This window comes from Lutra lutra, chromosome 5 (assembly GCF_902655055.1).
Source record: "Lutra lutra chromosome 5, mLutLut1.2, whole genome shotgun sequence".
Classification (NCBI taxonomy): Eukaryota; Metazoa; Chordata; class Mammalia; order Carnivora; family Mustelidae; genus Lutra; species Lutra lutra.
Genome location: NC_062282.1, coordinates 98,818,357 through 98,845,256, shown reverse-complemented (window position 1 = coordinate 98,845,256; position 26,900 = coordinate 98,818,357). Strand labels below are relative to the sequence as shown.

At 39.1% G+C, this 26,900-nt stretch overlaps 1 protein-coding gene across 1 annotated transcript; it reads right to left on the bottom strand.

Moving 5' to 3' along the window:
- Nucleotides 1–596: 596 nt before the first annotated feature.
- CENPH (centromere protein H) lies at nucleotides 597–24,968 on the bottom strand. Its single transcript, XM_047731322.1, has 9 exons — nucleotides 24,754–24,968; nucleotides 17,315–17,370; nucleotides 12,971–13,019; nucleotides 12,522–12,596; nucleotides 10,372–10,428; nucleotides 7,587–7,650; nucleotides 7,197–7,248; nucleotides 3,839–4,002; nucleotides 597–871 (listed from the first exon to the last, which is right to left on the bottom strand). Exons 1-9 carry the CDS (start codon nucleotides 24,885–24,887, stop codon nucleotides 779–781), a joined length of 744 nt encoding a protein of 247 aa, XP_047587278.1. The 5' UTR covers nucleotides 24,888–24,968; the 3' UTR covers nucleotides 597–778.
- Nucleotides 24,969–26,900: the final 1,932 nt, after the last annotated feature.

Genomic DNA, 26,900 nt, shown 5'->3' with positions numbered 1-26,900 from the left:
GGTGGCTCAGTGGGTTAAGCCGCTGCCTTCAGCTGAGGTCATGATCTCAGGGTCCTGGGATCGAGTCCCGCATCGGGCTCTCTGTTCAGCAGGGAGCCTGCTTCCCTCTCTCTCTCTGCCTGCCTCTCTGTCTACTTGTGATCTCTCTCTGTCAAATAAACAAATAAAATCTTTAAAAAAAAAAAAGATATGGATATCTCTTTCTCATTTTTCAAATATTTTAGTTGACTGACAAATGCACAAAAGTATTCCAAATAATGGGGAGTGGAGGGACGGGTTAAATGGATGATGAGTATTAAGGAGGACACTTGTTATGATTAGCACTGAGGTGTCAAATATAAGTGATGAATCACTAAATTCTACTCCTGAAACTAATATTACACTGTATGTTAACTAACTGGAATTTAAATTAAAACTTTAAACTACAAAGAATAAAAAAAGGAAGAGAGAAAAGAAGAGAAAAAAAGAAAAAGAAAAAAAAAAGTTGTTTTCCAAATGAGTTGGGACTGCCAGGAATGTTATAAAAAAAATGTCCACATTCAGTGGAAAGTTTAATTAGATGTCTTTTGGGACCCTTGCCAGGCTATGACTTTCAGATTCTTTTAGAGAATGCAAGTCACTTTAATTAATATATTTGAAAGAACAAATTCCATGTTATAGTATTAAGCTACAAAAGTTTGCAAAATCAGTTCCAAGAATACTAAAAATTTTACTTGAAATTTGCTATTTAAATGACATATCAAGATTAAAGCAAAAAAATGACAAAACAGAATTCTTATTAGATCATGGTGAGATTCTTCTCAAGCTGTAGAACAATTTCCTTAAAAGCAGGATCCTCTGCCCAATTGGCTTTACTTCCTAAAATAAGGTTCTGTAATAAAAAAGAAAAAAATTTATATTAAAGTTATAAGTGCGATTACAAATTTAACAACATTTTTAAAAATTCTTACATTAATTTTTTTTAAAAGGATTTTATTTATTTTTTTGAGAGAGAAAGGGAGAGACCACAAGTAGGAGGGAGGAACAGAGGGAGAGGGAGAAGCAGGTTCCCTGCTGAGCAGGGAGTCCTATGTGGGGTGGGCTCAATACCAGGACCCTGGGATCAGGACCTGAGCTGAAGGCAGACACTTAACCAACTGAACCACCCAGGCGCCCCCCCTTCACTAATCTTATCAAATATTTACCAATAAGATATGGGCATCTACTCTATAAAAAATATATTCTTGGGGGCCCGGTTGGCTCAATCAGTTAAGGGTCTGACTCTTGGTTTTGGCTCAGGTCCCGATCTGGCAGGATTGAGACAGAGCCCCCCCACCCCACCCCTGCACACGCGTGTGCCCACACACACACAACTCCATTCCCTCAGGGCAGAGTTTGCTGCTTGAGATTCTCTGTCCCTCTCCCTCTGCCCCCTCCTCCTACTTATGCACGTTCACTCTCTCGCAAATAAATGAATAAATAAGTAAAACCTATTTAAAAAAGAAAAAAATAGGGACGCCTGGGTGGCTCAGTTGGTTGGGCAGCTGCCTTCGGCTCAGGTCATGATCCCAGCGTCCTGGGATCGAGTCCCACATCGGGCTCCTTGCTTGGCGGCGAGCCTTCTTCTCCCTCTGCCTCTGCCTGCCACTCTGTCTGCCTGTGCTCACTCTCGCTTCTCTCTCTATGACAAATAAATAAATAAAATCTTAAAAAAAAATAATAATAAAAAAAAATAAAAAAGAAAAAATACATTCTTGTATCCTCATTTCCACTTTAGTAAGGTTTCATACTTGATTCTCATAATTCTAGAGAATATTTACAATGTTTACAACAATTTTTTTGGATTCATCAGTTTTTGGGATGTTTGCAGTGATATTCTAAATTAAAGGAAAAAGACTGCAGCTATGGTTCAGTCATTTTGCACTTCTATAGTGAAAAACAGTTTAACCATAAACTATTATGCCCTATTTATTTAAATAGAAAAACTATGGCTCAATGATACCAAGTTACTAATTCAAATTCAGTTCAAATAGATTTTAGAATTTAAGTGTTATATTGTTATATATAAAAATACTTAAAAATATGGCTTACACCTGGCACATTCTTGCTATAGGGCTGGTGTATGTAAATCCAATTAAATTTACAAACGCAGGGGCGCCTGGGTGGCTCAGTGGGTTAAGCCGCTGCCTTAGGCTCAGGTCATGATCTCAGGGTCCTGGGATCGAGCCCCGCGTCGGGCTCTCTGCTCAGCAGGGAGCCTGCTTCCTCCTCTCTCTCTACCTGCCTCTCTGCCTGCTTGTGGTCTCTCTCTGTCAAATAAATAAATAAAATCTTTAAAAAAAAATTAAATTATTAAAAAAAAAAATTTACAAACGCAAGAGGAAGTAAGCATTCAAGTATGACTGAACCCATTAGGGGCAGGAGCTCCTAATGTAGCCAAAGCTGGGTTCTGCTTAACAAAGCAACGATTTCATTACATCAAAATTAACGCTAAGAGGATATGAATAAAAGCTAAGAAAGACAAAATAATAGAAGTCTCAAAAAGTAGTAGGAAGGAAAGTATGCCAAAGAAAATTAATATGATCCTGTATTTATGATGCAATTCGCCACTGGAGGTTAGTCTAAGGGACTTCCTTACTCCTAATAGAGTAACCCACTGCTACTGAAAGGTAGGTTTAAGACCTGATGAAGAGGGGAGCCTGGGCGGCTCAGACGGTTAAGCAACTGACTCTTGGTTTTGGCTGAGGTCAGGACCTCAGGGTCATTAGACTGAGCCCATGATGGCTCTGTGCTCAGTGTGCAGTGTGCCTATGATTCTTTCCCCCTACTCTTCCTTCCCACTGCTTGTGTTCTCTCTTAAATAAATAAACAAATAAAATCTTAAAATAAAAAGAGACCTGAAGAAGAATTTCTTATGGTCAGCTATAAGAACTCATATTCTACAAGGATATGCTTTACACATAATAAATATTTGCTTTACACATAATGGGCAGTTTTAACTGTGTATCTTCCTAATTGAATCTAGTAATATAAATATTTCATTTCATCAGTTTGAGACATTTTATAATTCAAAAAAGTAATGAAAACCCTCCAGAACTGGGATGTCTGGGTGGCTCAGTCGTCTAAACATCTGCCTTTAGCTCCAGTCATGATCCCAGGGTCCTGGGATAGAGTCCCACATCTGGCTCCTTGCTCAACAGGAAGCTTGCTTCTCCCTCTGCCTGCCACTCCCCCTGCTTGTGCGTTTGCTCTCTTACGCTCTCTCTCTGACAAAAAAATAAAATATAAAAAAAAAAAAAGAAAAGAAAAGAAAAGAAAACCCTCCAGGATAAAGGAGCACATAAAATTTAAGCGGTAATATGCTAATAACTACCAACATTTATTGAGAATTTACTTGGACCAGACATTATGCTAAACAGATTAACATGAATTATCTTTTTAGGTTTTATAACCTTTCTTTCTAAACAGGGAAACTGATGTTTAGAAAACTTAAATAATTTGCTCAAGGTTCACAACTTTTAAGTTGCAGTATGGAACATAATTCTAGATTTCCACTACCTGCATCCATGTTTTCCCCTACCTCCCAAGTTTAAGTTCTAATGCTTTCCATCATTATACCTGTCTCCACAAAGCTGCTAAAGTCATTATACTTACAAATGCCTAAGTTCTAATCATAATGAAAAGTCAAAGCCTTAAACATTAAATAGATACAAATTTGAAATATACATAAACAGACTAATATTTAGTATTGAATTCATGTTTTTTTCAGGATCAAAGACTAACTGAAAGTAAATCTGAAAGTAACAGAACCAATCATTTTTAAAAAGTTCTTTACCTACTTTCCTTATATAAATGTTACCTGAAACACATGTTGAATAACTGTAGTAATTTGTATCTCCATCTGCAGGTTTTGTTGTATGGTCTTTATCTTGTCTGAATTTTCCATAACAGCCAAATCATCTTTCTGTTTGTTCTTTTCAGTCTGTATTTCTAAAAGCTTACTTTCTGAAGCTTGTTTTAATTCTATCAGGTTAAAAAAAATACATTATTGAACAACTCCTACAAACAAGAATCTGGAGAAACTGTGAAGCAGAACAATTCCTGACTATATCAAGAGACAATATTTAATAAGCATCATTTTAAGTTGCAAATCCATTTTGATCTGAAAATGACTTTCGTGATGAAAAATACCAGTATTTTTACTTTATCCTTAGCCGTGTCCTGCATGATAATGACACCTGTCTACTTACGTTTGAAGTGACACCATGTTAAAGAGGACTTACTCAGGGTTGCCAAAAGAAAGGCAGAAGATATATGTTAAGGAAATACCTTTTCCTCCTTTATTTACAAAAATGACATATCAACAAGATAAATTTCCAGTTAAGAGATTCTCTTCTCCAGGGATAAACACATCATCAACCATTTCCTGTAGTTCCTGAAAGGTTCTAAGAATTAAACTATCTCAAAACATAAATAGGTGTGTCCCAGGAGCTTGGTTCCTTGATATTAATGGATCAAAAATAGGTTGGAATTCAAGGAAAAACATTGAACATCCAAAGGGTGATTAGATCAGATGACTGGAACTATTTCTGACCCTGAGATTACTTACAAACAAGCAAATCTGTGTAATATATAAAAACAATAAATCATGCCCATACTATTAAATGAAAAAGGCAATTTACAACATAGAATAAAATGAGGCCAATTTTATTAGATAAGAAATAAGCACTGAAGGCACCCCTGAGAGGCTCAGTCAGGTAAGTGTCTGACTCGATTTCTACTCTGGTCATGATCTCAGGGTTGTGAGATCAAATCGACACCTATCTCCCCAATCAGCATGAAGTCTGCTTGAGAGTCTCTCTCTCCCTCTGCTCCTTCCCCTGCTCCTGCTCATGCCTTCTCCCCCTCAAATAAACAAAAAAATAAAATCTTTAAAAAAGGGGTGGGGGTGGGGCGCCTGGGTGGCTCAGTGGGTTAAAGCCTCTGCCTTCGGCTCAGGTCATGATCCCAGGGTCCTGGGATCGAGCCCCGCATCGGGCTCTCTGGTCAGCAGGGAGCCTGCTTCCTCCTCTCTCTCTCTCTCTCTCTCTGCCTGCCTCTCTGCCTACCTGTGATCTCTGTCTGTCAAATAAATAAATAAAATCTTTAAAAAAAAAAAAAGGGGTGGGGGCACCTGGGTGGCTCAGTTGATTAGATGGCTGCCTTCAGCTCAGGTCATGATCCTGGAGTCCCGGGATCGAACTCCACAATGGGCTCCCTGCTCAGCGAAGAGCCAGCTTCTCTCTCTGGCCCTCACCCAGCTTGTGCTCTCTTGTGAGTGTGAGCACTCTCTCTCTTAAATAAATAAAATAAAAATCTTTAACAACAACAACAACAAAAAGAACCACTGAAGAGTGATTATATCTTGATAGTAAATTTAAAAATTTTATTTTCCCTAAGTATACTTTTCTGTTTCCAAATTCTACTGAAAATGTGTATTATTACTTTAAAAGTTTCAATAATTTCAATGCAAAAAGCCATCTCATGTTGTTAAAAAGCTGTAGAATTATATGTATCAAATGATAATTTAAAATTATGTATGTATAGGGACGCCTCTGTGGCTCAGTTGGTTGGACGACTGCCTTCGGCTCAGGTCATGATCCCGGGGTTCCGGGATCGAGTCCCACATCGGGCTTCCAGCTCCGTGGGGAGTCTGCTTCTCCCTCTGACCTTCTCCTCGCTCATCCTCTCTCTCACTGTCTCTCTCTCAAATAAATAAATAAAATCTTTAAAAAAAAAAAATAAAATTATGTATGTATAAAGAAGACATTCAAATGGCCAAGAGACACATGAAAAAGTGCTCAACATCACTTGACATCAGGGAAATATAAATCAAAACCACAGTGAGATACTACCTGATATCAGTCAGAATGGCTAAAATTAACAATTCAGGAAATGACAGATGATCCAAAGGATGCAGAGAAAGGGGAACCCTCCTACACCATTGGTGGGAATGCAAGCTGGCACAGCTACTCTGGAAAAAAGTATGGAGGTTCCTCAAAAAGTTGAAAATAGAGTTACCCTACCACCCAGCAGTCTCACTACTGGGTATTTACCCAAAGATGTAAATGTAGTGATCTGAAGGGGCATGTGCACCTGAATGTTTATAGCAGCAATGTCCACTATAGCCAAACTATGGAAAGAGCCTAGATGTCCATCAACAGATGAATGGATAAAGAAGATGTGCTATATATATATACAATGGAATATTATGCAGCCATCAAAAAAAGAAATCTTGCCATTTGCAGCAATGTGGATGGAACTAGAAGGTATTATGCTAAGTGAAATAAGTCAATTAGAGAAGGACAATTATCATATGATCTCAATGATATGTGGAATCTGAGAAATAAGGCAGATCCCATACGGGAATAGAGGAGAAAAAAAAAAAACAAGATGAAACCAGAGAGGGAGACAAACCAGAAGAGACTCTTAATCTCAAGAAACAAACAGAGGGTTGCTGGAGTGCAGGGGGTGGGAGGGATAGGGTGGCTGGGTTATGGACATTGGGGAGGTTATGTGCTATGGTGAGTGCTGTGAATTGTGTTAAGACTGTTGAATCACCTGTACCCCTGAAACAAATAATACATTATGTGTTAATTAAAAAAATAAAATAAAATTATGTATGTATAAATATGTTTACATGGACATTGAAAAAGTACTGGAATGATATATACCTAACTGTGGTCACACAGGAAGGAAATATGGGTTTCACATTTACTTTCTTTTTTTTTTTTTTTTTTTTTAAAGATTTTATTTATTTATTTGACAGAGAGATCACAAGCAGGCAGAGAGGCAGGCAGAGAGAGGAGGAAGCAGGCTCCCTGCTGAGCAGAGAGCCCGATGCGGGGCTCGATCCCAGGACTCCGAGATCATGACCCGAGCCGAAGGCAGCGGCTTAACCCACTGAGCCACCCAGGCGCCCCTCACATTTACTTTCTATATCATTTGATTTTTCTCTCATGAGAATATATTAATTTTGTGATTTAAAGTTCTAAAACAACAAAAATGAATCAAGTGAACATTTTATATACTACTTTTAAAAATGCCATGTGTAAAATTTTAAGAAAATCTGAAAATTAAGAAATTTCTCAATGGCTGAGGTAACTGGCCTTATCAATCTCCACAGTAAGTAAAAATGTTTTCTACAAAAAACAAAACAAAAAAACTGTTCTACATACGTAATCTCTTCTTTCTAACATCAAGTAGTTTTTCCTCCAAATCCCAAGATTCCTGTTATTAAAAATAAAAAGATTAAGGTGCATTACCTAAGAATAAACCTATAATACATCACTGAATTTTTTCTATTACCCATGTTTTCCAAACCTCCTGTTTTCAATCCCTTTATTTCCATACCAAAAAAGAAAAAGGACAGTAGCTTAAATTTTAAGTAAATAATTAGCCACAATGGACAGAAATAACTGAGTTATGAGAAAAAGAAAACTTAAGAACAGTGAATTCCAATCATACCAGTAATCTTTGGGTAATCTTGTATAATCACACATAATACAGTTGCCAGCAACAAGGCACTGAAATCATGAAAATGCATAAGCAGCCCAATATGCAGTTACCTGGTGTGATTTCATTATTAATTTGTTTAGCTTTAATATGTGTTTCATGTTATCCATGAGCACGCTGAAAAGGAATAAAAAAATGATTTGTAACCCTGATTAAAAATAATTAATAAATATCATTAATGAACAAAATCAATTGCTATGTATTTCCTTTCATGGAATTTACTTATCCTTCAATAGAAAGTCACAGACAATTAAAAAAAAATGTGAAATTTAAGCATGTAGGAACATTTCTAAAAATCTCCTATTTTGGAGAAAAAGCCCTAATAACATGCTAATGAGCTGCTTTTTTAAAAAACAGACTTTAGGGGCACCTGGGTGGCTCAGTGGGTTAAGCCTCTGCCTTCAGCTTGGGTCATGATCTCAGGGTCCTGGGATCAAGCCCTGTGTCAGGCTCTCTGCTCGGTGGGGAGCCTGCCTCCCTCTTTCTCTCTGCCTGCCTCTCTGTCTACTTGTGATCTCTGTCAAATAAATAAATAAAATCTTTTAAAAAATTTTTTAAAAATGAAAAACAGACTTTATTTTTTAGAGCAGTTTTAGGTTCATAGCAAAACTGAAATGCAAACCCATATACCTCTGTCCCCCACCACACACAGCATCCTCAACTATCAACATCCCCTACCAGAAAGATCCACTCATCACAAATAATGAATCTACATTAACATATCGTTATCATCCAAAGCCCATTAAGGTTCATTCTTTTTTTTTTTTTAAAGATTTTATTTATTTATTTGACAGACAGAGATCACAGGTAGGCAGAGAGGCAGGCAGAGAGAAAGGAGGAAGCAGACTCCCGCTGAGCAGGGAGCCTGATGCGGGGCTTGATTCTGGGACCCTGAGATCATGACCCGAGCCGAAGGCAGAGGCTTAACCCACTGAGGCACCCAGGCGCCTCATAGGGTTCACTCTTGATGGTGTACATTCTTTGGGTCTGACAAATGTATAAAGATATGTACTCACTATTACAGATAGCATCATATAGAATAGTTTCAACGAATATTCAAGATGCTTCTTACCCTCATGTCTTCAACAAATATTTCTGAGTACTACTACATCCTAAGACCTGTGTAGACACCAGGAATATAAAGCAAAGTAAAACACCAAGAGGAAAGAATCTGCTGAAAGAGAAAAATGAAAACACAACTAGAGTATGGTTTCATCACAACCAGTAATGAAAGAGTTGTGCACAGAGTAGCACAAGGGAAATTCTTGAATCTTTAAGAACATGAAGTAATTACCTAGATTACCTACCTTGACATAGCTGGAGCCAAACAGTATAAAGTAAGACTGGATAAGAATAATGGTTCTTATATTTCTAAAATGCCACTACCCTTTGGGAGGATGTTTAATGCAGACCACCACATTACCCCCATCATGCCCATCTGGACTCAGAGATTGAGTCAACAGGTTTGGAATGGGACCAGCAATGTGATCACTGTGTACTAATTATTCTGATATCAGCCAGGCATGAGAAACACTTCATGCAGCAGGATTTTGTTGAGGAGGCTGAAAATGTGAATCTTTGCAAGACCTGGGAACACTAAACTCATTTTCTACTAGTTATAGCTATACTGGTTTATAAACTTAAAACTTGCTAAAGAAACTACCTCAGCCTGTTTGGCCTTTCTGTCCTTTCTGGGGGTCAATTTCTCCTGTACCTCTTTAATTCAAGAATGTTTAAAGCTCAGGACACCTGGGTGGCTCAGTCAGTTAAGGGTCAGGTTATGATTCCAGGGTCCTGGGATCGAGTCCCACATCGGGCTCCCTGCTTAGTGGGGAGCCTGCTTCTCCCACTACTGCAGCTCTCTAGGCTTGTCCTCTCTTTCTCAAATAAAATCTTGAAAGAAAAAAAAAAGGAATCTTTTTAAAGCTCACCTTTTATGGAGGAGCAATCGTTAGAGGGCCCAAATTCATATTTTAGGATTTATGTAATCCTGGAGTTAAATGGAATATGGGGAGAATACATTATCAGTCTGAACTAAGACACCCAGAAAAAGGAAGTATCCAGATGCATCTTAACACTTTTCCGGTGATATAGTAGGGGATCTTTTTTTTTTTTTTTAAGATTTTATTCATTTATTTGACAGAAAGAGAGCACAAGAAGGGGGAGTAGCAGAGGGAGAGGGAGAAGCAGGCTCCCAATCAGGAGGGAGCCCGATGTAGGGCTCGATCCCAGGACCCCGGGATTACGACCAGAGCCAAAGGCAGATGCTCAACTGACTGAGCCACCTAGGCACTCCAGGAGATCTTTTATCACAAGATTTTTTAGAGCTTTGAGATATAAAAGCATAGGTAAGGCCCCTGAGGCCAGACACAAAGGACCAAATTATATAGAACCTTGACGGCCAGAGTTTTTATATTTCTTGCCAAATAGTTTACGTATACAAGCTCATTTCTGCCAGTAAAAAATGACGCATATACTTCCTGTCTCAATAACCCAATTCCTGGTTATTGGGTAAGTGAGGCAGCTCTATCTCTGTTTTATAGTAAATACTGAACAAAAGTAAACTTTCAAAATCTTCCTTCAAACTCATCAGACTGGCTAAAAATCTCCGTTGCTTCTTAGTGTTGCAATCCAACCAAATGTCAGTAGGACTCTAAAAATTATAATGCTGCAGAGGCCAAAAATGCCATCACTTTTCTAATTCCCCAGGTAAAGATGGATGACACTGACAGTTAATTTAAAGAAATTCAGAAAACTAAAGTCATTATGCAGATATCCCTTCTTATTCTTAGCCTTAACAAATTCAGAAAAAAAGGAAAAAGAAAAAAACAAACATACCTAGTCCTGGGGTTATTTTTCTCCAGGTTTTTTTTAAGTGCAGTCGAAAGTTGCATCCTACAATGCAAGGGAAAAAAGCTGGCATTATAAAACATGGATAATATTTGTGTACATTGAAAAGAAAAAATGTATATATACAACTTAAAGATTGATTTTTTTAAAAGATTTTATTTATTTATTTGAGAGTGAGAAAAAGCATGAAAAGGGGGAGGGTCAGAGAGAGAGAAGCTGACTCCCTACTGAGCAGGCCCGATGTGGGACTTGATCCCGGGATTCGATCCCAGGAATCCAGGACGATGACCTGAGCTGAAGGCAGTCGCTTAACCAACTGAGCCACCCAGGCACCCCTGATTTTTCTTTAAATGTAACCTAAACTATAAGTAGGTTTATAAACACTATTATATGGGAAATACTTTGATAAATAAATCACAGAAATGGAAAATAACAAGATGGAAAGGGCTGCTGCCTGTGGTTGTGTGCTGCCAGGCTGAGGGACCAATAAGACTTGAAATCAACCTGAGCTTTGCTCTCCAAGCCATCCACTTTGGTGCAGGGCCAGAAGGAACCATTAAGGCACTACAGAGACCAGGTTAGGCCTAACATGGAGTTAGGGAATACAAAGCCATACCTGAACGTAAACTTTAAAATATGCATTCATACAAACAAAAACAAACTGCATAAATTACTTTTATATCCAAATAGCTAATAAGTAATAATGAAAAGGCAATCAACTTAGCAATATTAATTTCTTCCTTTCTGCCACACACAAAAAAATTCAATTCATTAAAACAAGATCTCTTAATAGCTCTGAAGTCATCTTTAAAAAAAAAATGATCTATGGGGCACCTGGGTGGCTCAGTGGGTTAAGCCTCTGCCTTCGGCTCAGGTCATGATCTCAGGGTCCTGGGATCGAGCCCCAAATCGGATTCTCTGCTTGGCAGGGAGCCTGCTTCCCCCTTCTCTCTCTCTGCCCGCCTCTCTGCCTACTTGTGATCTCTCTCTCTGTCAAATAGATAAATAAAATCTTTAAACAAACAAAAAAATGATCTAGGGCACCTGGCTGTTTCAGTCCAGAGAGCATGCAACACTTGTTCTCAGGATCATGAGTTCAAGCCCCAATTAGGGCAAAGAGTTACTTAAAATGAATTAATAAAAAAATACATATAATCTATATAATGAGCCAGCTTATGAGAATACAGAAACATGTTCACTGCTAGAAGCAATAAAGAGGACTTTAACTACTTTTCAATTAAATGTATAAGAAATTCATCTGAGAAGCCCAGAAACACAGGAAGTAATTTTAAAAGTCATCCAATTAATGGAGATCATTAATTCAGATCACAGGTCTGTAAGAGATCATGTTTCTCTTATTAACAACTGTATACTAACACCTACCACAAAGCTTAAGACATAGTAAGCATTCAAATATTTGTTCAATGGATTTTAAAATACAGATGCAAAACCTATATCAAAAATGTATTTAGGGGACCTGGCTGGCTCAATCAGTAAAGCATGAGACTCCTGATCTTGGGGCTGAGTTTGAGCCCCACATTGGTGTTTTACTTAAAAATAAAATCTTAGGGGCACCTGGGTGGCTCAGTTGGTTAAGCCACTGCTTTCAGCTCAGGTCATAATCCCGGAGTCCTGAGATGGAGCCCTGCATTGGGCTCCCAGCTCTGCGGAAAGTCTGCTCCTCCCTCTGACCTTCTCCCCTCTCATGCTCTCTCTCTCTCTCTCTCAAATAAATAAATAACATCTTTAAAAAATAAAATAAAATAAAATCTTAAATATGTGTATGTGTGTGTGTGTGTGTGTATCTTTAAACTTGATAACAATTCTTTTATTTGATTAATAGTTACTGTAGTAACTGAATCCATGTAATCCTTTGAAACACTGGATGGGATTTAAGCTCACCCTTCAACTTCCTTGACTGACATTTTATTAAGTCAATCTCATGTAACTACTTCAAATGAAGGTATTAATGAATGATATAACTTTTCTCTCAGGGCTCAAAATTTGTGTAACTATTATCTAATGATCATTATCACTTGATTAATCTCATTTAGACTAATTAAAAGATTCCCTCCACCTCAAGTCATACCTGTTTTGCATTGACTTCTCAATGCTTATACCTAGACTGTAATAATTACCTGTCTAACGCAAGCTTTTTCATTTCAAAAGCAATTTTCACCTCTTCAATTTCATTTTCCAGGTCTTCAATTTTACTGTCAAAGAAGCATGAACAAAAAAATTTCAGCAATATCAAAAAAAGTCATTGAATATTGAAAAATATATAAAGTAAACCTTTGAAAAAAGTAAAATGACCCTATCTAGATAAAATTATTCTGCAGGTTCCCCCACACTGATGCATTTCTAGATTTGGTAAACAGATGCCTCCGAGGTACTCAACTCAATGCCAAAAGTGCTACTGTGGTCACTGATGTACATATTAGGTCCATCTCCCATATCAACAACTTCTCCGTACAAGCATTAAAAATTACGTGGAAAATAAAGAAAAGGAAAAAGGAAAAAAATGGTGTAAGAAGGGTGATAATACCAAATCTTAGTAAAAAACACAAAATTCAAAGATATGACATACGCTTCAATTTGCTTATCTTGCAAGATTTGTTCTGGAGTCTTTTCTTCAGCTACAAATAAAAAAGTTTTTTGAAGTTAGTAATAGTTTAGAAGAGTGTGGTCCAACAGAAATATAATAAAAGCCATAAATGCAAACCAAAAATTTAATTTTTAACTTTTAGTTTCTATACTATTATAAAGCAAGTGAAAATATTTCAGTGTGACTTATTTTAACTCTATAGCTCTAAAATATTTTAACATGTAATTAATCTTAAATTACTAATGAAGAGGCACCTGGGTGGCTCGGTTGGTTAAGCAACTGCCTTCGGCTCAGGTTACAATCCTGGAGTACCAGGATAAAGTCCCGCATCGGGCTCCCTGCTCAGCAGAATCTACTTCTCCCTTTGACCTCCCACCTCTCATGCTCTCTCTCTTATTCTCTCTCACAAATAAATAAATAAAATTTTTTCAAAAAAAATAAATGAAAGAAAATTACTAATGAAATATTTTGTAATCTTCTGTATTTTGCATTTATTGGCCCTCTCAAGGACTAATCACATTTTAAGTGTTCAATTGTCACATGGAGATAGTGGCTACCATACTGGACAGAGCACTTTGAGAATAATGTAAAATAAAAAAGGAGTAAAATAGTACCATGAGCAATGTCAGAAAGATCAACTGTAAGTCTTTATGTTAGGAAAAAACAATCAGGGGTGCATGGGTGGCTCAGTCCATTAAGAGTCTGCCTTCGGCTCAAGTCATTATCCCAGGGTCCTGGGACTGAGTCCTGCGTAGGGCTTCCTGCTCAGTGGGGAGTCTGCTTCTCCCTGTGCCCCGTCCCTTCATCCACTCACACTCTCACTCACAAAAATAAATAAATTTGAAAAAAAAATTGGAAATTAATACTTAAGGATAAATTTAACAAGATATGCATACGACATCTACACTGAATATGTTCAAATACTAAAAAGATATATCATGTATAGGTATTAGAAGAATCAATATGGCTAATAAAACAATCTATCCCAGGGCGCCTGGGTGGCTCAGTGGGTTAAAGCCTCTGCCTTCGGCTCAGGTCATGATCCCAGGGTCCTGGGATTGAGCCCCACATCGGGCTCTCTGCTCAGCAGGGAGCCTGCTTCCCCTCCTTCTCTCTCTGCCTGCCTCTCTGCCTGCTTATGATCCCTGTCTGTCAAATAAATAAATAAATAAAAATCTTAAAAAAAAAAAAGGCAAGAAACAAACTGGAAGAAAATACCTGCTAAATATATAAGTAAATACATAGATACCTATATCTCTATAGATATATAGATACCTACATCTATAAATATACACCTTATCTATCTATATATATAGATATCTGAAAAAAATACCTACATTTATAAACAAAGAACACAAATTCAATAAGATTAACAATCCAACTAAAAAATAGGCAAAGATTTTAACACTTCATTAAAGTATATTTACAGATCTACTTCATAAATGGAAATATATTAATTGCCAATAGCCACATGAAAAGATATTCAATATCATTAGTTATCAGGGAAATGTAAACTAAAGTCACATGAGATACCACTACATACTCATTAGAATGGCTAAAATTTAATAAGACCAACTATCAAATTTTAAAAAGGATGCTAAATAAATGGAAATCTCTTGCTTCTAGGAAGAACGTACCTTAATGGTATAATCATTTTACTGATCTTTTTTAAAAGCATATTTATTTATTTATTTGAGAGAGTGAGAGAGAGTGCACAAACTGGAGGGAGAACCAGAGGGAGAGGGAGAAGCAGACCCCCTGCTAAGCAGGGAGCCCAGTGTGGGACTCGATCCCAGGACTTCAAGATCATGACCTGAGCCCAAGGCAGATGCTCAACCGACTGAGCCACCCAGGTGCCCCCATACTGATAGTTTTTGATGGAAGCATTATTGATATAATGTAAGGTCATGACTTTGGAGGCAAGAAGACCTGCTTCATATCCCAGTTTCATAAATTACTAGTTTTACTAAGCAGAAAAGAGGCCAGGGGGCTCATTTCATAGTCCTATTTTTTTGTTGTTCTTGTTTTGCATAAAAAGACTTTAGAAAACCTGAAGTATCAGATGGACAACACACTAGAACTGCCTTTGGATCTATGGCCTTATAAAAGAATCTGAGCAGTCTGAAAAGTTCCTAAGTTAAATATTTATTCAGGTGAAGTGACTGAAGTCATCTATGTGGCCCCTTCAGGTTTTCCATAATTCTTGATTCAACCTAAAGTTTTGGTTTTATTCTTTAAGCCTATTTCACAGAGATAGAAAGACTCACCAAAACCTATCTTTGTAATTCAAAAGCTAACAAATTAGGTTGCAATAATGGCCATTACTTTAGGAGAGCTAAACCATTATTTTAGTACTCTCTTGCTCCTTAAGGCTTCTAGATCTTAAAAGATAAATTTACATCTCTTCAGGGGTGACTGGGTGGCTCATCCTGTTAAGCATCTGCCTTCAGCTCAGGTTATGATCCCAGGGTCCTGCACTGAGCCCTGCATCTGGACTCCTTGCTCAGCAGGGAATCTGCTTATCCCTTTCCTTCTGCCCCTCCCCCTATCCTTCCCCTTGCTTGTGCTTTCTGTCTCTCTCAAATAAATAAAATCTGGGGCGCCTGGGTGGCTCAGTGGGTTAAGGCCTCTGCCTTCGGCTCAGGTCATGGTCCCGGGGTCCTGGGATCGAGCCCCGCATCGGGCTCTCTGTTCAGCGGGAAGCCTGCTTCTCCCTCTCTCTCTCTGCCTGCCTCTCTGCCTACTTGTGATTTCTGTCTGTCAAATAAATAAATAAAATCTTAAAAAAAAAAATAAATAAATAAATAAAATCTTTTTTTTTTTTTAAGATTATTTATTTATTGGGGCGCCTGGGTGGCTCAGTGGGTTGAGCCTCTGCCTTCGGCTCGGGTCATGATCTCAGGGTCCTGGGATCGAGCCCCACATCTGGCTCTCTGCTCAGCAGGGAGCCTGCTTCCCCCTCTTTCTCTGCCTGCCTCTCTGCCTACTTGTGATCTCTCACTCTCTCTCTCTGTCAAATAAATAAATAAAATCTTAAAAAAAAAAAAGATTATTTATTTATTGGGATGCCTGGGTGGCTCAGTTGGTTAAGTCACTGCCTTCAGCTCAGGTCATGATCTGGAGTCCTGGGATCGAGTCCCACATCAGGTTCCCAGTTCCACAGGGAGTCTGCTTCTCCCTCTGACCTTCTCCCCTCTCATGCTCTCTCTCTTCTCTCTCAAATAAATAAATAAAATCTTTTAAAAAAGAAACAATTATTTATTTATTTATTTGCGGGGTGGGGAGGGGTGGGGTGGGACTGAAAGAAAGCATGAGCCAGGGGAGAGGCAAAGGGAGAAAGAGAAGCAGACTGCCCACTGAGCAAGGAGCCCCACTCAGGGCTCAGTCCCAGGACCCTGGGATCAGGACCCAAGCTGAAAGCAGACGTTTAACCGACTGTGCAAACCATGCACCTCAAATCTTTTTTTTTTTAAGACTTTATTTATTTAAGAGAGAGAGACAGACAGAGATAGTGAGAGAGAGCATGAGTGGGGAAGAGAGGGAGAAGCAGACCCCCACTGATCAGGGAGCCTCACAAGGGGCTCAATCCCAGGACCCTGAGATTATGACATGAGCCAAAGGCAGAACCAACTGAATAACCCTGGTGACCCTTAAAGAAATAAAATCTTTTAAAAAAATATTAATTTTTTCAGTGTTTAAAATGGAAATTATCATTCATTTCTTTAAGATGATCTCCCTTCTGCCTCTCATTCCTATCTTAAAGTATTTCTCAAAGTATAGATCTTGGATCACTTAACAATCATCTGATCCACTAATTTTTTTTTTTAAGATTTTATTTATTTATTTGACAGACAGAGATCACAAGTAGGCAGAGAGGTAGGCAGAGAGAGAGGAGGAAACAGGCTCCCCGCTGAGCAGAGAGCCCGATGTGGGGCTCGATCCCAGGACCCTGGGATCATGACCTGAGCTGAAGGCAGAGGCTTAACCCACTGAGCCGCCCAGGTGCCCCTGATCCACTAATTTAATCTCTAAGCTATTCATGATCAAGTCCTATGATTCCTTCCCACAGAAATTTCTCAATTCTCTGATCAACAGAACTAAACTGTCTTGCACTATTATTTAGGGTTTTTTCATCTATTTCCTGAATTCCTAACAAGTTCCTGAGGCACAGGGCAATCGTGGTTTTTGACTTTTTTATATAGTATTGTACCACATTATGCTGACACTCCCATTCCCTAAATAAATAACTTTTTGTAAAATTGATTTTCTTAGAATACTGTTCCTCACCAAGCTCACAAAATCTTATCTGAAAATGAAAATACTTACTTGCATCAACCATTGATTTATATTCCAAGAGTTGTTGTTTTGTCTGTGCTCGCAGCCTGAAAGCATAAAGAAAACAGAAAGTCTCTCTCTCTCTCTCTCACACACAAACACCCCCCCAGACACACACATATATACTTTTTAGTAAACTCGGGACGCCTGGGTGGCTCAGTTGGTTGGACAACTGCTTTCGGCTCAGGTCATGATCCCGGAGTCCCGGGATCGAGTCCCGCATCGGGCTCCCAGCTCCATGGGGAGTCTGCTTCTCCCTCTGACCTTCTCCTTGCTCATGCTCTCTCTCACTGTCTCTCTCTCTCAAATAAATAAATAAAATCTTAAAAAAAAAAAAAGTAGGGCGCCTGGGTGGCTCAGTGGGTTGGGCCGCTGCCTTCGGCTCAGGTCATGATCTCAGAGTCCTGGGATCGAGCCCCGCATCAGGCTCTCTGCTCAGCAGGGAGCCTGCTTCCTCCTCTCTCTCTGCCTGCCTCTCTGCCTGCTTGTGATCTCTCTGTCAAATAAATAAATAAAATCTTTAAAAAAAAAAAAAAAGTAAACTCTACTCCTAACATGGGGCTCAAAGTCAAAACCCCAAGATCAAGAGTTGCATGCTCTACTGACTGAGCCAGCTAGGTGCCCCAGAAAGTCATATATTTATAGAGGATTTACTCACTACTATATTATAAACCAACTCACCTTTTTCAGAAGTTTATGCAATAAAATGAGTGTAAGTACTCAGCAATGTGTCTTCTAGTTTGGCCTGATTTATTTAAAGCGGGTGTAAAGAGAATTCCAGTTGAAGATGGGGTTGAAGGAAAAACTTTGTCCTCCTCCACAGAACACACCAAATTACATCTATTAATTGAACAACTCCTCCTGAAAAACTAAGGGCTGACTGAACAGCTACTGAATAACCAAAGATAAAGAGAACAAAAAGAAAAAGAAGAGAGATGGAGACATGCCACAGTTTAAGAGTATCTAGCATATACAGCTACAGCTCCAGCCCGCCAGCTAAAGTCACCAACCATACACAGTCTGCAGAAGGGACACCATACACAAGATCATGTTTAGGAGAAATAGCTGTTTACCTTTCTATAGAAACAAACACAAAAACTCAAGCAAAATGGGGAGACAGAGGAATATGCTCCAAAAGAAAGAACAAGAAAAATAAACTCAGAAAAAGAACTAAATGAAACAGAACTAAACAGTAATCCTGAAAAAGAATTTAAAGTAATGGTTGTAAAGACACTCAATGGGCTGGAGAAAAGAACGGAAGAACTCATTGAGATCTTCAATAAATATAGCATGGAGTCAGCTTGAGAATCTCTCTCACTCTCCCTTTGCCTTACCCCTCTCACTCATGCTTTCTCTCTTTCTCAAATAAATAAATAAATCTTAAAAAAAAAAAAAAAAACCAACCCTACCAAAACCTCCAGGACTAGATGGACTCACAGATGAATTCCACCAGACATTCAAGGAAGAGTTAACACCTGTTCTCAAAGTATTCCCAAAAAAAACAGAAGATAAAGGAAAATTTCCAAATACATTCTACGAGGCCAGCATTACCCAGATACCAAAACCAGACAAAGACACAACAAAAAAAGAAAATTACCGGGGGGCCTGGATGGCTCAGTGGGTTAAAGCCTCTGCCTTTGGCTCAGGTTGTGATCTCAGGGTCCTGGAATCAAGCCCTGCATCGGGCTCTCTGCTCAGCAGAGAGCCTGCTTCCTCCTTTCTCTCCCTCTGCCTGACTCTCTGCCTACTTGTGATCTTTGTCTGTCAAATAAAGAAATTTTAAAAATCTGAAAAAAAAAAATTATAGGCCAATATACCCCTGGTGATCATAGATGCAAAAATCCTCAACAAAATATTAGTGAACCACATACAACAACACATTGAAAAAAATCATTCACCATAATCAGACAGGATTTAATCTGGGATACAAGGGTAGTACAATATTTGTGAGTCAATTGGACTCTCCGCTCAATGTGGGGCCTGACACAAGGCTCGATCTCATGAGCCTGAGATCATCACCTGAGCCCAAACCAAGAGATGGATGCTTAATCAACTGAGTCACCCGGGCATTCCCACCCCCACCATTTTTATTCAACATAGTACTGAAAGTTCTCTCCAAAGCCGCCAGACAAGAAAAACAAATAAGAGGCATCCATATTGGTAGGGAAGTCAAACTGTCACTATTTCCAGACAGCATGAGACTATACTCATAAAATCCTGAAGACTCAACCAAAAAATGTATTAGAATAAATGAATTCAGGGACGCCTGGGTGGCTCAGTGGGTTAAGCTGCTGCCTTCGGCTCAGGTCATGATCTCGGGGTCCTGGGATCGAGTCCCGCATCGGGCTCTCTGCTCAGCGGGGAGCCTGCTTCCCCCTCTCTCTCTCTCTGCCTGCCTCTCCGTCTGCTTGTGTTCTCTCTCTGTCAAATAAATAAATAAAATCTTTAAAAAAAAAAAAAAGAATAAATAAATTCAGTAAAGTGGCAGTACACAAATTTAAAACACAGGTATCAGCAACATTGCTCCATACTAATAACAAAGTCATAGAAAGAGAAATTTTAAAAACACCACCATTTACAATTGCACCAAAAAGAATAAAATACCTAAGAATCAACTTGACCAAAGAGGTGAAAGACCTGTACCCTGAAAACCATAAAACAGTGATGAAAGTAACTGAAGATGACAAAACCATAAAACACTGATGAAAGAAATTGAAGATGACAAAAACAAAAGGAAAGATATTCCATGTCATGTATTAAAAGTATATTGCAAAAATGTCCATATTACCCAAAGCAATTTATGGTTTCAAAGCAATGCCTACCAAAATACCAACAGCATTTTTCACTAAACTACAACAATCAATACTACTATTTGTATGGCGCAGGGTGGGGGGGGTGTTCCTGGGTGGCTCAGTTAGTTAAGCATCTGCCTTCTCCTCAGGTCAGGATTCCAAAGTCCTAGGATTGAATGCTGCATCAGGCTCCCTGCTCAGCAGGGAGTCTTCTCCTTTTTGGCTTGTACTCTCTCAACGCTCACAGTCTCACTCAAATAAATAAATAAAATTTTATTTATTTTTTATTTTTTTATTTTTTTTTAAAGATTTTATTTATTTATTTGACAGACAGAGATCACAAGTAGGCAGAGAGGCAGGCAGAGAGAGAGAGAGGAGGAAGCAGGCTCCCTGCAGAGCAGAGAGCCTGATGTGGGGCTCGATCCCAGGACCCTGGGATCATGACCTGAGCCGAAAGCAGAGGCTTTAACACACTGAGCCACCCAGGCGCCCCAATAAATAAAAATTTAAAATAAAATTTTATGGAACCACAGAAGATCCCAAATAGCCAAAGCAATCCTATAGACCCCAGAATGAACCTGAACTATCACTATTCCATATTTCAAGATATACTATAAAGCTGTAGAGATCAAAACAGTATGGTACTGGAACAAAAACAGACAAATGGATTATGGAACAGAATAGAGACCCTAGAAATAAACCCACATTTATATGGTCAATCTATGATAAAGGAAGCAAGAATATACAATGAGGAAAAGATAGTCTTTTCAATAAATGGTGCTGGGAAAAATGAACACCCACTTGCAGAAGAATGAAATTGGACTACATTCTAACACCATACATAAAACTAAACTCAAAACGGATTAAAGAATTAAACAAGAGACCTGAAACCATAAAAATCTTACTAGAAAAATAGGGAGTAATTTCTGACATTGGCAATAGCAAAATTTTTCTAGATGTCTCCTGAGGCAAGGAAAACAAAAGCAAAAATAAACTCTTGGGACTACATCAAACTAAGAAGTTTTTGCCTAGCAAATGAAAAGACAATCTATTGAATGGGAGAAGATATCTGCAAATCATTTATTTTATAAAGGATTAATATCAAAAATATAGAAAGAACTTAAACAACTCAACGCCAAAAAAAACACACAAAATGTTTAAGAAATGGGCAGATGGGGATGCCTGGGCAGCTCAGTTGGTTGGACAACTGCCTTCGGCTCAGGTCATGATCCCGGAGTCCCGGGATCGAGTCCCACATCGGGCTCCCAGCTCCATGGGGAGTCTGCTTCTCTCTCTGACCTTCTCCTCACTCATGCTCTCTCTGTCTCTCTCTCAAATAAATAAATAAAATCTTAAAAAAAAAAAAAAAAGGAAAGAAATGGGCAGATGGCCTGGAGATATTTTTCCAAAGACATACAGTCTGTTTAAGAAATGGGCAGATGGGGGCGCCTGGGTGGCTCAATGGGTTAAGCCACTGCCTTCCACTCAGGTCATGATCTCAGAGTCCTGGGATTGAGCCCCGCATCAGGCTCTCTGCTCAGCAGGGAGCCTGCTTCCTCCTCTCTCTCTGCCTGCCTCCCTGCCTGCTTGTGATCTCTCTGTCAAATAAATAAATAAAATCTTAAAAAAAAAAAAAAGAAATGGGCAGATGACCTGAATAGACATTTTTCCAAAGATATACAGATGACCAATAGACACATGAAAAGATGCAGCTCAATCTGACTAATGATCAGGGAAATGCAAATAAAAACCACAATGAGCTATCACTCACATCTGTCAGAATGGCTAAAATTAAAAAGACAAAAAACAACAAGAGTTGGCCAGGATGTGGAGAAAAAGTGAACCTTCCTGCACTGCTGGTAGAAATGTAAATTAGTACAGTCACTGTGGAAAACAGTATGGATCCCTGGGTCTTGGGATCCTGACCTGCGCTAAAGGTAGATGCTTAACTGACTGAAGCCACCCAGGCACCCCTAAACTTTTCAAATCATCAAGTTATACACCGAAACTAACGTAACATTGTGTCAACTATGCTCAAATCTTACTGGGCACAGGGCCTGGCTGGCTCAGTTCAGGCTGTGAGTTGGGGCCTCACATTGGTGTGCCAATTGCTTAAAAATAAAATCCCTTAAAAAAAAAAAAAAAAAAGTCCTCAGAGAAAGATGCAAAATGGACTCTGGTGGGGATATAGCAACTATGAGGAAAAGTTAAATTTCTAATTTTAAAATTTATTAATATGTCACGCTCAAGAAATATGGGCTACACAAAGAAGAAACACATCAAAATGGTGAAAGTTGCAAACATTATAACAAATTTAAAAACAGTTTGTAACACTCCTAGGAGATACAGAAAAGTAACAAATATATTAACTCTTAAATAGATAATTCATAGTTTCTTAGTTGTCCTAAGCTTGTACTTAATTAAAAATCATACATAAAATAAGTAGAAAAGCTATGGGTAAAATCCTAACTAGTTATTACATTATACTTAGAAGATGTTGGACATTTACATGGTAGTTTCATAATTCTGAAACTGCTCTATAATTTTGAGATCTATATGATTTTGAGACCTGTATGAGTAGCTAAGTGACATTACAAAGATTTTTAAACCTCTATGGTTTAAGTTCCTTATGTTTGAAATTCCAAATGGAAAGAATTTCTTACAGGTTAAGAAGTTATGGGGCGCCTGGGTGGCTCAGTGGGTTAAGCCGCTGCCTTCGGCTCAGGTCATGATCTCAGGGTCCTGGGATCAAGCCCCGCATCGGGCTCTCTGCTCAGCAGGGAGCCTGCTTCCTCCTCTCTCTCTGCCTGCCTCTCTGCCTGCTTGTGATCTCTCTCTGTCAAATAAATAAATAAAAATCTTTAAAAAAAAAAAAAAAGAAAAAAGAAAAAAAAAGAAGTTAGGCTAGCATTTTTATTATTTTTTTTAAGATTTTATCTATTTAGTTGACAGAGAGAGATCACAAGCAGGCAGAGAGAGAGGAGGAAGCAGGCTCCCCGCTAAGCAGAGAGCCCAATGCGGGGCTCGATCCCAGGACCCTGAGATCATGACCTGAGCCAAAGGCAGAGGCTTAACCCACTGAGCCACCCAGGCACCCCTAGGCTAGCATTTTAAAACACACTATAAGAACAGTTCCCTTTTTAGCTAATATGAAAAAGGTGATCCTATATCTTTAATATTTTAGAATTTTATGTTGTAGGCAGGAGGGAATTTTTATTTTTTAAAGATTTTATTTATTTATTTGACAGAAATCACAAGTGGGAGGGTGGAGAGGGAGCAGGCTCCCCGCTGAGCAGAGAGCCCCAGGGGCTCAATCCGAGGACCTGGGATCAGGACCTGAGCCAAAGGCAGAGGCTTTAACCCACTGAGCCACCCAGGGGCCCCAGGAGGGAATTTTTTAAACTGAGACTGTGAGGTTTACTAGACAAGACCTTTCAAAGTAGTAGTAAAGCTAAAATACAGTTACAATTCTTTGGGGAGGGAGGAAAAAATCCCCTTATTATGACTTAGAATATTTTGTTGTTGTTGTTTTCCCTGTAAAGGACGAAATAAATATTTCAGGCTTTGTGATTCACACGGTCTCTACTTTAGCTATTCAACTCAGACCCTGTAGGAGGAAAGTTATGTTACAAAAAACCTTTCCTTAAGGGCACCAAAATTTGAATTTCATATAATTTCACGTGTTATTAAATATTCTTTCAGGAATTTTTTTTGTCCCAACCACTTAAAGACATAAAAACTATTCTTCGCTTGAGGGGCCACAATAAAATTCACACCACACTGAGTGAAAAAGAATAAACATCACGCTCCTGGTAGGAAATATAACAAATGATGCTTCTGAATTGAAAAGGGTCATAACTGGGACGCCTGGGTGGCTCAGTTGGTTAAGCCGCTGCCTTTGGCTCAGGTCATGATCCCAGGGTCCTCGGATGGAGTCTCGCATTGGGCTCCTTGCTCAGCGGGGAGCCTGCTTCTCTCTCTGCCTCTGCCTGCCGCTCTGCCTGCTTGTGTTCTCTCTCTCTCTCTGACAAATAAATAAATAAGAAAGAAAGAAAAGGGTCATAACCGTAAAACAAAGAGGACATTTTTTTATGTAGCTAAAAAAGGCCTTAGAGACACTTCACAACCCGACTGAATATCGGGGCTTGAGTGCAGGAAAAAATGAGGGGAAATTACAGCTCTATGTATGACAGTATGCTAAACGCTTGCCTCTGAGTGTCACATTTAACCCCCACCGCAATTTTACTAAGGTGTAACCCTCCCCTTTTACGAAGATGACGCAGGAGGCTTAAGAAGCTCAGCTGAGGGGCGCCTGGGTGGCTCAGTGGGTTGGGCCGCTGCCTTCGGCTCAGGTCATGATCTCAGGGTCCTGGGATCAAGTCCCACATCGGGCTCTCTGCTCAGCAAGAAGCCTGCTTCCCTCTCTCTCTCTCTGCCTGCCTCTCCATCTACTTGTGATCTCTCTCTGTCAAATAAATAAATTAAAAAAAAAAAAGAAAAAGAAGCTCAGCTGAATGACGTAGTGACGCAGGCAATAAGCGATCAACTCAGAATCCAAAGCCTTCGGGACTCTGAGAACAAAGGGCGGGGCTCTCGGCCACGAAGCCAGCTTGGATCCCGGCTAGAGGGGACAACAACCTGAGCAGCAGGGTCAAGCGGTCCTCGGGACGCGCCGCCTGGGCGCCAGCGACCTGTGGTGGCTCGCCTTCCCCGTCTCCCGCTCCGGAGTCCGGGGGCTCCGTGGCCGCTTGCTTTCCCGGCTGCTTCTCCATTCTGACTCGCGCGAAGAGGAAACGCCTGGGACAGAAAGATGCAGCCTCAGGAGCCGGTTTTCCCGCCACTTAATTGACGCCCGGAAAGGGCGGGAGAACCCTCGCACTCCGTCCCGCCCCTTCCGCCCTAACGCTCCACCGCTTCCGTCCCGTTCTCCGGTTGCTGTGGCTGCTTCTGTCCTTTTCCCAGATGACTAGTATTAGACCGCTAATAAGAAAACAGAAGCATCAGTTCTGTCTATCCCGAGCTGGGCTAGGAGTTGGGCTACAGTCATTTGGGACACATCCTGCCTCCCAGGAACAGCCTGGAAGGGAAAACCGCAACACGTTGAGTCATTCATCCTTGGCGCAGGGTCAGGGGATCTTCGGGACAGCGGTTTTTGGACCCATCTTGGCACTCCCTTAACCTTCGCAGCCTTGGAAAATGGATGTGCCTGGCAGGCTAAGAAAGGGAAGCAATAGAAATGTAGACCTGACGTTATATAAGACCAATAGACTGGACAATTAATGTCCATGCCTTGAAAAACAAAAAGCAGGACAATTATCGTATAGGGAAACATTAATTTTTATTGGAACCTGGATTGGAAAAAAGTTTGTAAAACATCTTCGAAACAATTGAGGAAATTTGAATATGCACTGCACAAAAAAAAAATATGCACTGCACATTACATATGTTAATTGTCTTAATGTGATAAAGATCATGGTTATTTAGGAAAATGAATTCTTAGGAGATGCATGATGAAATATTTTAAGGTGACATTGTCTTGAAATTTAAAATTTACTTTGAAATGGCTCTGAAAAAGAAAAATATATTCACACGCGTGTATATGTTCCTGACACACATACTTTTTTTTCTTTACACCTATAATTTAGTACTCACCTACAGAAGTACCTAGAACTATGTCACCTAACAGGAAAAAAATCCTTTTTTATATCCTTGCTTATTTATAGAAGTCATTCAAATATTTATATACAGAGAAAATATTGTTTCAAAAAGGCTTTTTAAAGACCCTATTTCCAACAAAATTAAAAAATCACCAATATGAAGATGTTTGACAAAAACTTTGAAAAGGAACATAGTACTTAGAAAATAAGCAGTTAAATAATCTCCATATCAAAGACCACAAAAAAATTATAACGACCAGAAATAGATAAAAAGGAGGTCTTCAGAAACAAGCTATCTCAAAGAAAATGTATGAATGATTTTATCACCAAAATACATTGAGTGTTTAACTTAAACTAGAAAATAAAAAGATGGTGAGCTAAAACTATAAAATAAAGGTGGTAGGAATGTAATACCAAAACTGATTCTTTCAAAATACAAAAAACAAAAACAAAAAAACCCTCCACACAAGCCTGGGTAGAAAAGTATTCAATATCAGGAATGAGAGACAAGATATAACTACATAGCTATGACTTTAAAAATCTAGATGAGATTATTTCCTATTAATAGAGGGGGGATAATTCCTAAAAAACACCAAACGACAATGAAAACATACCAATTTAAGCAGATCCAGGCCAAATGATTGTAAAGTTTAATTAAAATGTTTAGAAGATTTTATTTATTTATTTAAGAGAGTGAGACAGAGATCACAAGCTGGGGAAGGGGTAGAGGGAGAAGCAGGCTCTCTACTGAGCAGGGAGCCTGATGCAGAACTCAATCACAGGACCCTGGGATCATGACCTGAGCCGAAGGCAGACACTTGACCGACTGAGCCACCATGGTACCCCTAATTAAGCTAGTTTCAAATGAATTAATAAGGTTTTCAAAGTATGTGATAGAAAAATGGAAACCTCTGTAATCCACCCAAAAGCTAGTAAAATACAAGAAAAACTAGAAAACCATACCAACAACAAAAACTGGGTCAGTTTCCCAAGTAAGGTGCAAAATTTTCTAGAAGAAACACATTAAATCTATGTACCATGAGCAAGAATTCATTTGATTTGAATAAACCTCTAATGTGGAATATTATACTACATTAATAATCCTAATAAGCTGAAAAAATGAATTTC

Bases quoted from the DNA above. Each gene is read 5' to 3' on its own strand.
- CENPH (XM_047731322.1), bottom strand. From the start codon at position 24,887: ATGGAGAAGCAGCCGGGAAAGCAAGCGGCCACGGAGCCCCCGGACTCC. The intron at 7,651-10,371 runs GTATGTTTGTTT...ATTCCTTTTCAG, and splicing joins AAAAATAACCCCAGGACTAG to CGTGCTCATGGATAACATGA. The intron at 7,249-7,586 runs GTAACTGCATAT...TTTTAATAACAG, and splicing joins TAATAATGAAATCACACCAG to GAATCTTGGGATTTGGAGGA.